At 38.0% G+C, this 16,087-nt stretch overlaps 2 protein-coding genes across 2 annotated transcripts; one reads left to right on the top strand and one right to left on the bottom strand.

Moving 5' to 3' along the window:
* Positions 1 to 7,444: 7,444 nt before the first annotated feature.
* LOC18028883 (PRA1 family protein E) lies at positions 7,445 to 8,216 on the top strand. The gene has a single exon (XM_006414522.2). The coding sequence runs from the start codon at positions 7,565 to 7,567 to the stop codon at positions 8,153 to 8,155; it is 591 nt and encodes a 196-aa protein (XP_006414585.1). The 5' UTR covers positions 7,445 to 7,564; the 3' UTR covers positions 8,156 to 8,216.
* Positions 8,212 to 16,087, bottom strand: LOC18028882 (epoxide hydrolase A). Its single transcript, XM_006414521.2, has 4 exons — positions 15,982 to 16,087; positions 9,916 to 10,395; positions 9,112 to 9,341; positions 8,212 to 8,593 (listed from the first exon to the last, which is right to left on the bottom strand). The coding sequence occupies exons 1-4, from the start codon at positions 16,012 to 16,014 to the stop codon at positions 8,347 to 8,349; spliced, it is 990 nt and encodes a 329-aa protein (XP_006414584.2). The 5' UTR covers positions 16,015 to 16,087; the 3' UTR covers positions 8,212 to 8,346.

The following is a 16,087-nucleotide window of genomic DNA, read 5'->3' on the forward strand; positions in this document are numbered from 1 at the left end:
TGAAAGTTTAAGAGACACATACATATTTAAAGGTTATTGTATATATAAAATACTGTCAATATCATTATCGACGTGCGGACTTAAATCATTTAAATCTTTAAAATCTTTTTATCATTTTTTTAGTTTGAAAAAAATTAGAAATAACATAATCCATTTCGCACCAATCAAATTCGAAAGAGAGGTATCATATGGTTGTTGACTGCGCAGACATCAAGCTTTCTATATTTTTATAAATCTACATTTTTGATCCAAAATTATCATTATAACCAAATGTATATTTGTTTAAAATAAAATATGGAATTATAAATATGATAAAACTAAATGAGTATATATATTAGTTTTCATTGTATACTCATGTAATTCCAATAAATATAAAATAGTTCTTTTAATTTACTAATATCAGAGTTTGGAATCACTAATACAATATAATAATTTAAAAAAAAAATATCGCAATCACCAAACAAAGTAAATACTAAACCACATTTTAACTCATATTTTGGTTCTTCTTTTTCATCGTCTCCATCCTCATATCTCAAACTTCTTTTCCCTAAAATTTACTTCATTTCTTCTTCATATCTATTGTTTTATTTAAATTTGAATTCATAATCTTCACATTTTTCTATTTCTAAGTCAACTTCTATATTTTTGTTCTTCTACTACTTCTTTTTTCTTCAGATTCTTTAACTTCCTCGTCTTTTTACCTTTATTCATTTTTTGTTATTTTGTACTATCTATCTTATTCATGATTTTTCTTACCGTCATTTCTCATCGTCACATTCTCATACTTTATCTTATTTTTTCTTTTGATTTTTCCACATCTTCTGTTTCCGATTTGCATTCTTTCTGTTACCTTTTCTTATCTCATCTATGTCTTTTTCCTCTTCTACTTCGTTTTCACGTACTTCCTCTTCTCTGTGTTTTGATTTTTCTTCTTTCTTGTATTTGCATTTTTTCATCGTCTTTGACTTTTTTTTACCAGACTCATCTCCCAGACTTTTTCTTTTGTTTTATTTTTCTAATTTTTTTATCCTCCTCTTTTTTTTTTATATATTTTCTTTCCTTATTTAAAATATTCTTCATCATCACCTTCTTCTACTTTTTTCTACATTCTCTTATAAATTTATTCTTCTTATACTTTTTTTTCTTCATCATTACTCAGTTTTCTTATTCTCTTTTAACTTCCTCATCTTCTTATCTATATTACACTTTGTTATTTTTGCCATGCATCTGCTTCTTAATTCATCATATTTCTCTTATTATTATTTTTTGGTTTTTCTTACTCTCCTTTCTCATCTTAACATTTTCATACTTCTGGTATCCTTCCTCATTTTCACTGTCTTTGTACTCATATTTTCTAATTTCTTTATCCTCCTCTTCGTCTTTATACTTTTTTTTTCTTTTTTTTAATCTTCATCGTTTTCTAGTCTCCTTCCTTATCTTCTACGTTTTTGTATATGAATTTTCCGAATTCTTCATCATCTCTTCTTTATCTTTCATTTTTTCATCTTTCTCTTTGTTGACTTCGACTTCTACTTCTTCTTCTTTATCCTCTTTATTTTTTTAGAATTCTTCTTCCTTTTCTTTTGGTTTTAATTTCGTAATCTTATTTTGGATTTTTCTTTTTATCATATTCATGCTTATTCCGCCCACATCTTCTTCATCTTCTATATCTTCTCCATTTGCTTTATCTTCTTTATCTTTTGATTTTTTTTTTGTCTCATATTTACCCTTTTTCATTGTCTTTGACTTGTTTTTAGCATCCCTGTATTCCCCAACTTCTTCTTTTCCTCTTAGTATTGTTAATTTTCCTAAGATTTTGACCCACCAACACTCTTTTGTCCAATATTGTCGCTGGCTCATCCGCAAGAAGCAATGTCTTGCTGAGTATTTTTGGGGATGATGTCACATTATCATACATCATTATATTTAAAATATTAACGTCCATCAGAAACGTCTATCTCTTATTCTTGAACTTGATCGTGTATGATGATGATATTGTTTATGATTAACTTAATCAGTAAATTAATAAGCCATCAGTAACGCTCCCGTTCCTCTCGGCTTATTAATTCCTTTTATCATCTCCAGAATCTCCTCATACAGCTTCTCTTCTCCTGATAATATTAACATTGTCAGAAACCATATTAGAGTGTCAACGAATTCAGTAATTCAATTTGGCAATCACAGTTAAAACAACATGAACATGATAATTGAAAAACAAAACGAAAGTGCATATAATGTTATCTTTGAAATAACTCTTTTTCAAGTTTCTAAAAAGTTACAGCAACATGGTTAAACGGTCCTTTATAACTTTTTACTCTTTACCACCTAAGCTTAATGAATGAAATTTATAAACTAAACAGTCAAATATCAATGGAAGGTGAAAGAAAAGAGAATCTTCAGATTTATAAGGATAGCTCCAGATAGTATCGTATATGTGCTGGTGAAAAGCTATCAAGATGGAAGTTTTTCATTAGTTGGTACGCTTGTGTCACTCGTTCTTTTGTATTTGAAAAATGACATTAGCGGCATGTAAGAACACATAAAAGAAAGCTGGATATAATATGAAAACATTTTAAATAGGGTAATGTTAGAAGCGTAGTTAAGAGACCTTTACAGACCGTATTAAAAGTTGAGAGAACCAAAATAGAACACACAAACCTACAAAAAGGAAAAAGGCAACTGAATAAAAATGCTCCAATATCTGACATGTGAACAAAATAAGACATACGATAAATTTTAGATACCTTCTTATGTGTTGCATGTTCCAAGAAAGACTTATATGATATAACTGAAGAGGTAACTACCAACGTATAATAGATTCCCAATTCACCATAATACGATTTGCATTCACTGCAGCTCAAACAAACTGACCAATAAAACTAAAATCTTAGAATCAGTTTAAGAAAAATAAATTGAGATTAATATTCAAAGAACATAACAGATGCACACAAACCATAATAAATTGATTCTTATGAATTCAATGAGTGATGATTATCCTTTTTGATCTGCGCAAATTTTAAAAATCCTGCATGTGAATGATCTACATAAAAGGCAACTATTATTAGCTTTTTCTAAGTTGCGGGGGTTGATTGTGCTTAGTAATTACCGCACGGAGGGTCAGATGAGAGGAAGCTGAGCTAACAAAAGCATGTTTGACTGAACATCAAAGAGGAGAGTCTTTCAGGCTTTGTAGTCGTCTGTTATGATGCTTGTAGGGTTTCAAGGAATGAGACTCGCCCGGATTACAAATTTAATCTTAGCCAAAAAAAAATGATTTACTCTATAAAGCAAGAACCTAAGTATCTATCAACGAACCAAGATTACATAATCTAACGAATATTCCATAAAAAGAGGGTTTCCAGTATCATACACGTTGATACCCTAAAAAAACCATGACAATCATAAATGAGATTAACAAAGACCTCCGTTTAACATCATATGACATATTTCGATAGACATATTTCTAAAAGAAATCTTTCAATTAAAACATGGGTTTAATCATTGAATTTAGTCATTTACCTTTTTCTGGATTTGAGAAGAACTTGGTATTGTTGTTGAAGAAGCTTGTTGCATTTACCTCTGAAAACAAAAATATGAGAGAAAGAGACGAAGATGGTATTGTGACAGATTTCCATAGACATACTACTTAAGGAATTGTGAAGATTCTGAAAAACCCCTAACACCAAAGAAAGTTTTTGATATTGTGATTGGAGACATCCTTGTAGTGGTGAAAAATACATGATCAAGATAGGAAAGGGAAGACCGAGTAGTGGTGACAGATTGCAAGAATCTTAGCTCGTTGCAAGAAGAAGACTACTTGTCTCTATTATTGTCTCTATTATTGTCTCTATTACTGTCTCCACTGATGCTATAGAGCAGAGAAGGATCCTCGTCGAAACAGAAGAGTTGTAGCTCTGACGACGACAAAGATAGATTCTAATCATGAGAATAGTCTAGGTACAAAAGCATATAAATGAAAACAAAACAAAAAAAAACCAAAAAAAAGATACGTGAATTAACAAAAAAACACCAAACTAATTGATTCACTAAACAAACAAAAAGACAAAAAAGAAGAAAACGCATAAAACAAATTAACAAAAAAAAAGAATTTGAAATGTACCATGTTGATTGAAGATGTCCAATAACAAAACCAAGAGATAAAAAAATATGCAAAACACATCATTATCAACAAAATAAAAACATTTTGAAAAAAGCAATCAAGAACATTAATAGATATAGTTCACACAAAAAAAGAACAATAATAGAAATTAAACCTAAAACAAATGTACGAAAACAGAAACTAAAAAAAAACAAATAACATATATAAAACAAAAGAATTTCATATCATGAAACAAACCATAGATCAAAAACGTTGAAAAAGCACTTAACTAATATGGGCAGAGACTCAAAGTAATTATACAGAAAACTATATACGGTTTAGGCGTTTATTTATTTATTTTTGATTATAACAGTTCTATATATTACCAAATGTTTCTTGTTTTTTATTAGGAACTACAATCCTTTGTTAATTAGATTTTAAACTACAGCAACAATCATACACTCAACATTTCAAACTAAAAGAATATAATCAAATAACTAAAAAAATAGAATTTAGGGTAGGGCGAAGACTTGATCAACTGATTAGATATGTCAAAACAATTTAAAAAAATCACATTACAAATAGAGAAAACTCAACTAACCGATAACACTTTCCGCTGCCTGCCAACTCTTCTCCTATCATGTTGGATTCAAAGTACCATACCTAGAAAAACACACCGTTAGATTAGTGCACATAAGACCATTGAAAATTGCACAAAACTCTAAAAGAAAGAATAGGAAAAGAAAAGAAATCGACTTGAGTCAAGAACAAAAACAAAAAAAAGTAACCAATATGAGAGAAAGGAGACACAACATATTTATACTAAAAGAATTAGGGTTTATGTTTTTTTAATGATGATTTGTGATTACCAATACAATCAAATATTTTCCTTTTTGATTATATGAAAATCGGTTTTATGTATTTTACAACTTGAAGAACACATCGAACAATCAAATAATCATTGTTAAAGTTAATGAATTAGACAATCGTCTGATTAACAACAATAATAAAAACTCACCAATTAAATAGTCAAATAACACTATAAGAGAAATTACCTAACAATATGCCATGAAGTTTTAATAGATTCAAAGTACCACATCTAGAAGAACAGGTAGTAAGATTAATATGCAAGTAAAGTAACATATCAAATATCACAAAAATAATTTAAAAAATAAAAAAAACAAAGTAACCAATCGCCTTAAACCTAAAACATAGTGTAAAAAAAAACTAATGAATATGAGCAGACACACAAAGTATTTATATGAAAAGTATGGTAGGGTATAAGCAATTATTTCTTTATTTTTGCATTGGATAATTCTCCATATAGAGAATATTCTTTTTTGATTATTCCAAATTTGTTTTTGTTATTTTTCTATAATCAGATAATCATATAATCATAGATACGACTTTATCATTCCACTTCTAAAAGATTGACTTAAACGAAAAGCAAAATATCTTTTCTGATTTTTGAAAAAAAAAAAATCATTTTTGACATAAAAATTCTTTTTTAATAAGTAAAAATTCTCTAAAAAATAGCATAAAAATCTATTAAAAAAAATAAACACGATAAAATTAAGTAACAGAATTCGAACCTGCTACTCATGGGATAAGAATTCAAGACACTAACCAACAGAGCTTGTGTTTTTTTTTTTCTAATGAATCAGTCGATAAGTATTTATTATATTGTTTGACCAAAAAATAGGTTTATACTGTTTTCTTACAAAATAGAATAATCAAATAAAATAGACTAATCAGAATAGAAAATTTTAATTAAGAATATTTAAGTAATTACATAAATAGGACCAAAAATATGGGTTTGAGCTATTTTTCTAAAGATTCAATTTTGTTTGTTTCTAAAATATTAAAATAATTAAATAAAATAGACCAATCAAAATACAGTATTTTCATTAATGGCATAAATGTAATTTAACACATTCAACCAAAACGACAGAAAAATAATAATTAATTACACAACCAATCAGAACATAACATACCAATCAGAACATAAGGATTTTAACACCAACCAATCAGAACATAACATCAGCTGACCAATCAGAACATAACATCAGCTGACCAATCAGAACATAAGAATTTCATTAATCAAAGCGACACAAAAATCTGTGCGTTAAACCACAGCTCAATTCACTTCACAAATACTATAATAGATTGACACAATTCCTCTAAAAGACGTTTTTATGTCTCTTAATTAGAAAACGTCTCTTAGTTTAAATTATTTTTTATTTAGTTTTATTAAAAAATCCCTTAAAAAACTGGGTTAAAGATCTTGTTGCACATGTTCTAAAATCATGTTTATCAATAGTTTTTTATTGGATTTCTTAACATTTAATAAGTTTTTTTAATTAAAAAAGAGGTCTAAACACAATGATCATCCTTATTTAGGGATCGATTTTTATTTAAATGTGACAAACCATGATTGGTTCAAGCATTCTCTCTCTCCTATTTTCTCGTCGTCTTCTTACTTTATACCAATCACAGTGACAACATGGGTTTTTCTAATATTTTAATATTAGAATACTTCCTTTTCTACAATCATATTTGTAGGGCTGAGATTATTATCCGGTATCCGGTATCCGATCTGGTATCTGGTCCTATCCGATCCGTAAAAATCAAATATCCGTATAGTTCGGATCCGGATTTGGATAGTAAAATTAAGTATTCGTTTATTTTGGATACGGATCCGGATAATAGAAAATTTGGAAACCAGATATCTGTTATCCGTTTGTTAAATATTTATTTATTTTTAATAATATTTATTTATTTTTTAAAATTAACTTTAGAATTGTTTTTGGTTTAATTCTTTTACATATGATTGAAATTCATATTATGTGATACTTTTCTATTTTAGATTGTAAGATAAGAACATAAAAATAGATAGCATATGGAAATGAAGATAAATTAACTTCTCTATTACTATTTTCTCTTTTATTATGTAAACTCTTAAACTTTATGCTATTTGAATGTTACTTGAATGTTTTTTAGTTTTTGCTATTTGTAAGTTGCGATGATACATTTTAATTATCTATGTTATCTTATTATAATTTTTAAAAATTAAAGATTTTTTTTTTAAATCAACAAAACCGGATATTCGGTCGGATATCCGTAAATATTTGGTTCAAACCGGATATCCGGTTTCCGGATATCCAAAATTTTCGGATCCGAATCCGGATAGTAAAACTGATTATCCGGTGGATCCGGATCCAGATCCGGATACCTTGAAAAGTCCGAATATCCGACTCCGTTCCAGGTCTAAATCATAGTACTTCTTTTTATTATTTTAATATTCTTCAATAAACCCACATCAATTTCTCCAATTTCTCTAATAAGCTTGCTCTAAAAGACTCTCTCTCAGTCTCTCTTCCAAAATCCAAAGGGTTTGTCTTTGTCATCCGAACGGACACAAGTCCAACCCAATAAAATCAAAAGCCTCCGTCGTATCGTACAGTTATGGATGGTGAAGAAGTAGCTCCTTCCACTTCCAACACAATCATCGGGAGGTTGAGTGCACGCGCCAAGCAGACGACGCTATCGATGATCACGAAGCTCCGTCCATGGCGAGAGCTTCTTGATCTGTCGGCGATCTCTCTCCCTCGCGGATTCATCGAGGCCATGGCGCAACTAAGGCGAAACCTCTCTTATTTCCGCGCAAACTACGCTCTCGCCGTCCTCGCCACTGTTTTCCTCCGCTTGCTTTACCACCCGATCTCTATGGTCGTCTTTTTCGTCCTCTTCACCGCCTGGATCCTCCTCTATTTCTCGCGAGACACCAACGGTCCGATTGTGAATTCGGAGAAAGAAGTGGATGACCGGATCGTCCTTGGTTTACTCACTGGTTTACTCAGCTCGGTGACGGTTTTGGCGTTGGTGTATACAGACGTTGGCGAAAACGCTCTGGTTCCGCTGGTCATTGGTCTGCTCATCGTAGGAGCTCACGCCGCTTCCCGTTGTACTGATGATTTGTTTCTCGATGAACAAACTGCTCGCCGGGGTTGGCTCGGTGCAGGTAACCGGCCACGGTCAAGTTATAACCCGACTTGAGTTACCGGTTATCACTTTTCTTAGGTTTTGCTTGAAGCTGAGTAAAATTTGGTGGTGTAAAATCAATTTATCGTAACTAAATGGCATTTGACAATCTCATAGCCAGGATCACAAAAATGTCGTTATCACGCTTCGCTATACAACCGCTTTATTGTGGAATATATGATTCCTAAATACAATTATAAATGGCTCTAAAAAGTGAGAAAATAGTCGTGGATGTGTTTACTTATCTCGTCAGGCCTTTCCTCATGGAGAAAATGACCAACGCCTTTCATTACCACAACTTCGTCCAACAACGGTACGTGGCTCTTAAACCGGCCTTCTTGGATGTACTTCTTGGTACCTGGGTTGTGATACGTCAAGTCTTGGTCGCCGATTATGAACTTAACCGGAACTTTCACCTGCGCCTTTGAGAGTGGCCCCATCAGCTCCCATGTTCTGCAAAGAGCAATGCAGAGAGTGAGTGACGCACAGGAAAAACAAAAATTAACAAGAAAAAGAATCGAGATTAGAGATCTTGATCCCAATTTTACATCTGAAAACATGGCTACATGGATTCGAAATCTGAATCAAAGTTCATAATCACCCAAGGTTTACAAAACACACAATCACAGAGGTTCTACTGGATTACACACATTTGTAAGAATGGCTTTAGAACCACAAGAATACTTACGACAAATCAATTCTCCATTTGATCAAAAAGGTTTTCTTCTGAATAATAATACGAACACAGACGATGATTTAGGCTTTTTCAGGGTTTGAAAGTGAGGCAGTTTCTCAGATGATGAGATTCCTAACACACGAAGACTATAGCTAAAGCACTTAAGAGTTAAGGCAGACAAAATGAATTAGAGTAACGCAACCCGAAAGCTATACATGCCAATGAATGTATTCAAGCAAGTTCAATAGGGCGTATATAGGACAGATGAGTAGTTTGAGAATTACAGGAAACATACCGGTCCATATTTCGGTAGTAGTTTAATGGTCCAGTGAAGCCACACTTCTCGTACTTGGAAACGTAATATTTGACATCATACTCAGTTAGCCAAGAGGGCAGTGAAACAGGATCGTCATAGCTTTTTCCTTTAGGTAAGAGTATTGGACCAGGATTACGATACGTTAAGAGCTCCAAGAGAACTCGTTCTGTGCCAACTTTAGCGAATTCTGCCTCTATTTCCCCATATTCCTGCAATGTAAACCCATTCTTCTGATTAATAACAGCTACACGGAAACTGACAATACACAACATCTCATCTCAAACAAAACAGTCCAATGCCTATTTATTCGCTTACACTACACAGACGAATCTTGATGACAACTTTCAATCGCAAACAAACTAGCAAAAAAGTTCATTCAGGGTCAGTAAATTTAATCCATAACTCTAATACTGGTAAGCTAATGTTTGGCCTGTGAATATGATCAGTTCCATGTTTCAACCTAAGTCACAAACAAACACTACAGCCAAAAGATGAATTCAAGCAGATTTTCAGCAACACTGATCTCTTCTTCAAACATGTCCACCATTATCAATACTCAAAGGTTACTACTACAATATCAACAAACTACTGAGTTCTACTGAGAGATTCATTAGAGTCTATTCAGATTTTCAGCAACATTGATCTTTTTCTTCAAACATGTCCAACATTATCAATGCTCAAAAGATCACTACTACAATATCAACAAGCTATCAACAATCTACTCTTTCTACTGAGAGATTCATTAGAGTCGCTTCAAATTTATTGAGATGAAGAAAGATGGACCTGAAATCTGCAGATGTAGTAGTCATCGCCGTAGAATGATCTAAAGGTCGAGATCGGTTTCCTCTTTGGATTCCAAGGATCGAACACCACACTCATGTTGACCAGAGCCTTGACTCTATCCGGTCGAAGAAGACAGAGATTCCAGGCGATAATTGCGCCCCAATCGTGTCCCACCACGAACACCTTCTCACGATCTCCGACCACCGCGTCGATCAATCCAATCAGATCTCCGACCACGTGTAGACTTGTGTACGCGTCCACGCTCTCTGGTGCCTCGGTGTCGCCGTATCCGCGTAGGTCCGGCGCGATTGTCCGGTAACCTAACGAAGAGAGTGCCACCATCTGGTGTCGCCACGTGTACCAGAGCTCCGGGAATCCGTGGAGAAAGAGTATCACCGGACGTCGTAAAGCCCCGTCAAAAGCACCGTTCCCGGCGACGGAGGGACTTTTCTCGGCGATGTGCATATTGATTCCATTAACCTTCTGAGATAGGATTATCTCATTACCAATAAACTATTATCCGGTTTTGATCTTTGGATCCCGGTTTATCTCCTTTCGGTTTATTTCGATTTACGTCTGGTATTTCTTTAGTCAAACTCTGGACTACGTGAGGTCACCTTTATGTACTGCCGTTGGCATCTTTTCCAAAAGTAATCTGAGAATTATCTTCTTCTTTATCTTTCTCTCTGTACGTTCCATCATCGTCACCAACCACCGAATCTTGTACCTTAGAGGTGATTTTCTCTTTCATATATCATCTCCTAGGCTTGATTTATCCTTTCTTAGAGCTCAAGTGGAGCCCCTAGTCAGGTCATTATACTAACGGTCTCATTGATATCAGAGCCCAGCTCAATCTCTGGGAAAACGAAGAACAATGGTCGAAACAAAAAAAAAGGAGAAACAAGCTATGGCGGTCCCAGTTACGAGTGATCCTCCGGAGGATCCGCAGCTGCAGCAAGAAAAACGGTTCGAAGCTCAGCAGATCCATGCCGATCAGCTGGAAGCTCGCTTCAGCAAGCTCGAGACGATGATCATGGGCTATTTCTCTCACAGAGCTCCAGCATCGCAGCTCAATCCATCGCATCCGTGTTCAAGCTCTGCACCCCCTGTTGGAGTCCTCTCACAAGGGACGTTCCAGTTACCAGATCCGCCAGATCTGAGTGGGGTGGAGCGGGATAAGTGCGGTGCCGACCTGTCACCTCCAGTTGGAGTCCTTTCTGCGAGGATGATCCAGTTACCAGATCCTCAGGGTCTGAGTGGGGTCGACGGCTCTTCACCTCCAGTTGGAGTCCTCCCTGCGAGGATGGTCCAGTTACCGGATCCTCAGGGTCCGAGTGGGGTCGAAGGCGGATTCGCCGGAATAAATCTGAACAGAGACAGATCTGCTACACTACCGAATGGTCTGGCTTCGCGACTCACCAAAGTTGGATTTCCGGGGTTCGACGGATCGGATCTTCGAGGATGGATCTATCGGTGTGAACAGTTCTTCGATCTAGACGGCACGCCAGCGGATCTGAAGGTTCGACTCGCCGCGTTGCACCTCTCTGGAGCCGCTCTCGAATGGCACCATAACTACTTAGTAGAACGGTATGGTATCTTTCCCTCTTGGACTGACTACGTCGTAGCGATCTCATCGCGTTTCAGTGCGTTGTTTGACGATCCGTTAGCGGAGCTCGTGAGTCTACACCAGGGCTCAGATACGGTGGAAGTTTTCTTGAGAAAATTTGAGAGTCTACGCACCCGAATAGCTATCCCAGCTAGCCATGCTCTTAGTATCTTCTTATCCAACTTGAACCCACACCTCGCCTACCACACGAGACAGTTTGAGGTGAAATCTGTGGCTGCAGCAGCTCGAATCGCCAAGCTGCACGAATCATCTTTACTTCACACACCAGTGAAGCAGAGTAGAGCTTCCTTCAATCCATTTCCTAAACAGTCCTCTTATTCCAATCAGCGGAATCAGCAATACAGCCTTCAGGATTCCTCACCGATATTACCTCTCCCTGCCCCGCCTAAGCATACCAACTCCAAACCAAACTACATCCCTAAATCCTCACCAGATAGGCAGCCCAAACGGTTTTCATACCAGGAGATGCAGGAACGCCGTGCTAAAGGTTTGTGTATGTTTTGTGATGAGCAATACACTCCCGGTCATCATTTGAAGCATAAACGTTCGCAGATCTTCGTTATGGAGTGTGAGGAAGAAGCGAATTCAGACTCTGATGAAGAGTTTGCCAGACAGCTGACTGTTGAGGAAATATCGGATGAACCAGTGGATAATGCTCCCACCATTTCAATGCATGCTCTCAACGGATCGAACACTTTCAATTGCATGAGGGTAGTGGGTCAGTACGGGAATAAGAAGCTTTACATCCTCATAGATCCCGAAAGCACCCATAACTTCATCGATCTCCGCACTGCAAAAGAGATGGGATGCCCACTGGAGCAAACGAGACCCATGCCAGTTGTAGCTGCAAATGGGAACAATCTGATGACCAAATACAAATGCACTATCCCTTGGAAGGTACAAGGCTATACCTTTACCACAGAAGTCCGTACTATCCCGCTGGATACCTGCGATTTTGTTCTGGGGGTACAATGGCTTTGTACACTTGGTCCGATTTTGTGGGATTTTCTAAACCTCAGAATGGAGTTCACGGTGAACGGCCTCAAACATGTTCTCCGGGGAGTTACTAAATCAGGTTGTAAGGTTATCAAAGGTGATAAGCTTGATAAGCTGATGAAGCAACAGCCACAAATCGCCCTTCTCCAGTTGCAGGAAGTATCTGAGACCTCGGGGCAGGATGAGCTAATCCCTCAGGCGCTGTTCTCCCATATTTCAGCTGACACAAGTGAACTCTCCGAGGACCCAGCTCTCAAGGCTCTGTTGAACAAGTTCAACGACCTCTTTGACGAACCCTCTGGCCTCCCACCATTTCGCGAGGGGTTTGATCACCGGATCACCCTTACCCCCGATGCTAATCCGATCAACAAATGTCCTTATCGGTATTCATCTCTGCAGAAAGACGTGATCGATAAAATGGTTCAAGAAATGTTAACGCAGGGCATCATCCAGTGTAGTTCGAGCCCCTACGCTTCTCTGGTCGTCCTCGTCAAGAAAAAGGATGGCTCCTGGCGCCTCTGCGTCGACTACAGGGGTCTCAACAAGCAGACTATCAAGGATAAGTACCCAATTCCTCTTCTGGAAGATCTCCTCGATGAATTAGGGGGTGCGAAATACTTCTCTAAGTTGGATTTTCGCTCAGGCTTCCATCAACTCCACATGTCCCCTGAAGATGTCTTCAAAACCGCATTCAAGACCCACGCCGGCCATTACGAATATGTCGTAATGCCCTTCGGCTTAACGAACGCTCCATGCACCTTTCAAAGCCTGATGAACCATATCTTCCAATCTGTGGCTCGCCGGTTCGTTCTCGTCTTCTTTGACGACATCGTCGTATACAGTGCTACTTGGGATGATCACTTGTCACACCTCGCCGAGGTCTTCTCCATCCTTCAGCAACAACAGTTGTACCTGAAGCCCTCAAAATGCACTTTTGCGGCCACCAGGATTGAGTATTTGGGTCATTTCATCACGGCAGAGGGCGTCAGTACCGATCCTAGTAAGATTAAAGCTATCGAGAACTGGCCTGTCCCTACTTTGCAGAAACAGCTCCGTATCTTCTTGGGACTCGCTAACTACTACCGACGTTTTATCCGAGGGTACAGCGTTGTTGCTCGTCCGCTGACAACTCTGCTCAAGAAGGATGGGTTTTTGTGGAATCCCGAAGCTGCAGAAGCTTTTCAGCAGTTAAAAACCTCTCTTACGTCCTCCCCAGTACTGGCTCTACCTAACTTCGAAAAGGTGTTCGTTGTGGAAACTGATGCCTCGAACTTGGGCATTGGCGCGGTGCTTATGCAGGACCAACACCCTATCTGTTTCATAAGCCGAGCTTTGGGTCCACGTCACCAAGCCCTGTCAGTTTACGAGAAGGAGCTATTGGCCGTCGTCCACGCCGTGCAAACGTGGAGTGCTTATTTAACTCATCGTCCCTTCATCATCAGGACAGATCAGAAGAGTCTGAAGTTCCTTACCGAACAGAAAGTTACAACCCCATTCCAACATATGTGGTTATCCAAGCTCATGGGATATTCATTCGAAATTCAGTATAAGGAAGGGAAGGAGAATGTAGCTGCAGATGCTCTTTCCAGGGTCACGGGTTCGGAGTTGCTCAGCATTACACTCTCTCAAGCTCACTAGGACTTCTATGCTTCTCTCAAAGCGGTATGGAACACTGATCCTCATTTACTCAAACTTATCTCTGAACTCACGACTGATAAGAGATCTCACCCCTCGTTCACATTCGTTAACAATGAGCTTCGCCGAAAAGGGAAATTGGTGGTAGGAGACAATGTGGATCTCAAGCTCCACATCTTGAGATGGCTCCATGATTCCGCTGTCGGGGGTCACTCGGGCCGAGATGCAACCTTACATCGCGTGAAATCCTTGTTCTACTGGCCGAGAATGAGTACTGAAGTGCAAAACTACGTTCGCAACTGCTCCGTTTGCCAGCGTAATAAGTACGATCAAGCCGCCAAACCTGGTCTCCTTCAACCTCTTCCGGTCCCTAATGGCGTTTGGGAGTCCATCAGTATGGATTTTGTCGAGGGTCTTCCTCCATCTTCTGGGAAGCATTGTATACTGGTGGTGGTTGATCGGCTAAGCAAGAATGCTCATTTCTTGGCTTTGTCACATCCCTATACGGCTCGCGAAGTGGCGCATCTCTATCTTGATCAGGTTTTTAAGCTGCACGGAATGCCTCAGGATATTGTCAGCAACAGGGATCCCACTTTTCTCAGTGAGGTGTGGCGTGAGCTCTTCCGGGTCCATGGTGTTGACCTCCGATTCTCGACATCCTACCATCTCCAGACTGATGGGCAAACGGAGATCACCAACCGTACGCTGGAGACCTATCTCCGATGCATGACCTCCGAGACTCCTCACTCTTGGAGTCAATGGCTGCCACTTGCAGAATGGTGGTATAATACTACTTACCACTCTTCTATTAAGTGCACACCCTTTGAGATCGTTTATGGTCAGTCACCACCTATCCACCTCCCTTACTTGCCGGGTGAGAGCTCCTCCGCCACTATCGACCGCGATTTGCAGAAACGTGAAGAGCTTATAAACATGCTGAAGTTCCACCTCCTTCGAGCTCAAAACCGGATGAAGCAATACGCGGATTCCCATCGTTTTACCCGCGAGTTTAAGGTCGGAGATTTTGTCTATTTGAAATTGCAGCCTTATCGTCAGCATTCACTGAAGGCCAAGAAGGTGCCTCATAAGCTCTCTCACAGGTTCTATGGTCCATTTCCAGTGATCGAACGTATCGGTGCTGTGGCTTACAAGCTCGATCTCCCACTTGGAGCTGCTATCCATAATGTCTTCCATGTGAGCCAGCTAAAGCTTTGTCCTAACCCCTCTTCTACTGTACCTACCTTACCGCAGTATTTACTTGACCTGGGCACCGCTAAGGAACCAGAAATGGTGCTCGAAAAGAAGATGGTTAAACATCGCAATGCTGCAGTCACTAAGGTACTCGTTAAGTGGAAGGGGTATCCAGCTGATCAAGCTACGTGGGAGTTTTACCAAGACTTCATCGCCAAGTATCCAACTTTTCATCCTTGAGGACAAGGATCTTCCCAACAGGGGAGTATTGAGATAGGATTATCTCATTACCAATAAACTATCATCCGGTTTTGATCTTTGGATCCCGGTTTATCTCCTTTCGGTTTATTTCGATTTACGTCTGGTATTTCTTTAGTCAAACTCTGGACCACGTGAGGTCACCTTTATGTACTGTCGTTGGCATCTTTTCCAAAAGTAATCTGAGAATTATCTTCTTCTTTATCTTTCTCTCTGTACGTTCCATCATCGTCACCAACCACCGAATCTTGTACCTTAGAGGTGATTTTCTCTTTCATATATCATCTCCTAGGCTTGATTTATCCTTTCTTAGAGCTCAAGTGGAGCCCCTAGTCAGGTCATTATACTAACGGTCTCACCTTCACAAATCTGTGACTGAAAGTAAGATCCATCCGTAAGAGAAGCTAATAAGAAATGATCGAAATTTTCAAATTTGGGGAAAATTTGTTCTTATCCTTTTGATCT

Source organism: Eutrema salsugineum, unplaced genomic scaffold, assembly GCF_000478725.1.
Source record: "Eutrema salsugineum unplaced genomic scaffold, Eutsalg1_0 scaffold_1, whole genome shotgun sequence".
Classification (NCBI taxonomy): domain Eukaryota; kingdom Viridiplantae; phylum Streptophyta; class Magnoliopsida; order Brassicales; family Brassicaceae; genus Eutrema; species Eutrema salsugineum.

Coding starts and splice junctions, on each gene's coding strand:
- LOC18028883 (XM_006414522.2), top strand. CDS start 7,565: ATGGATGGTGAAGAAGTAGCTCCTTCCACTTCCAACACAATCATCGGG.
- LOC18028882 (XM_006414521.2), bottom strand. CDS start 16,014: ATGGATCTTACTTTCAGTCACAGATTTGTGAAG. Junction 10,396..15,981: donor TCAGTCACAGATTTGTGAAG/GTGAGACCGTTA, acceptor CTATCTCAGAAG/GTTAATGGAATCAATATGCA. Junction 8,594..9,111: donor TACTACCGAAATATGGACCG/GTATGTTTCCTG, acceptor TGCTCTTTGCAG/AACATGGGAGCTGATGGGGC.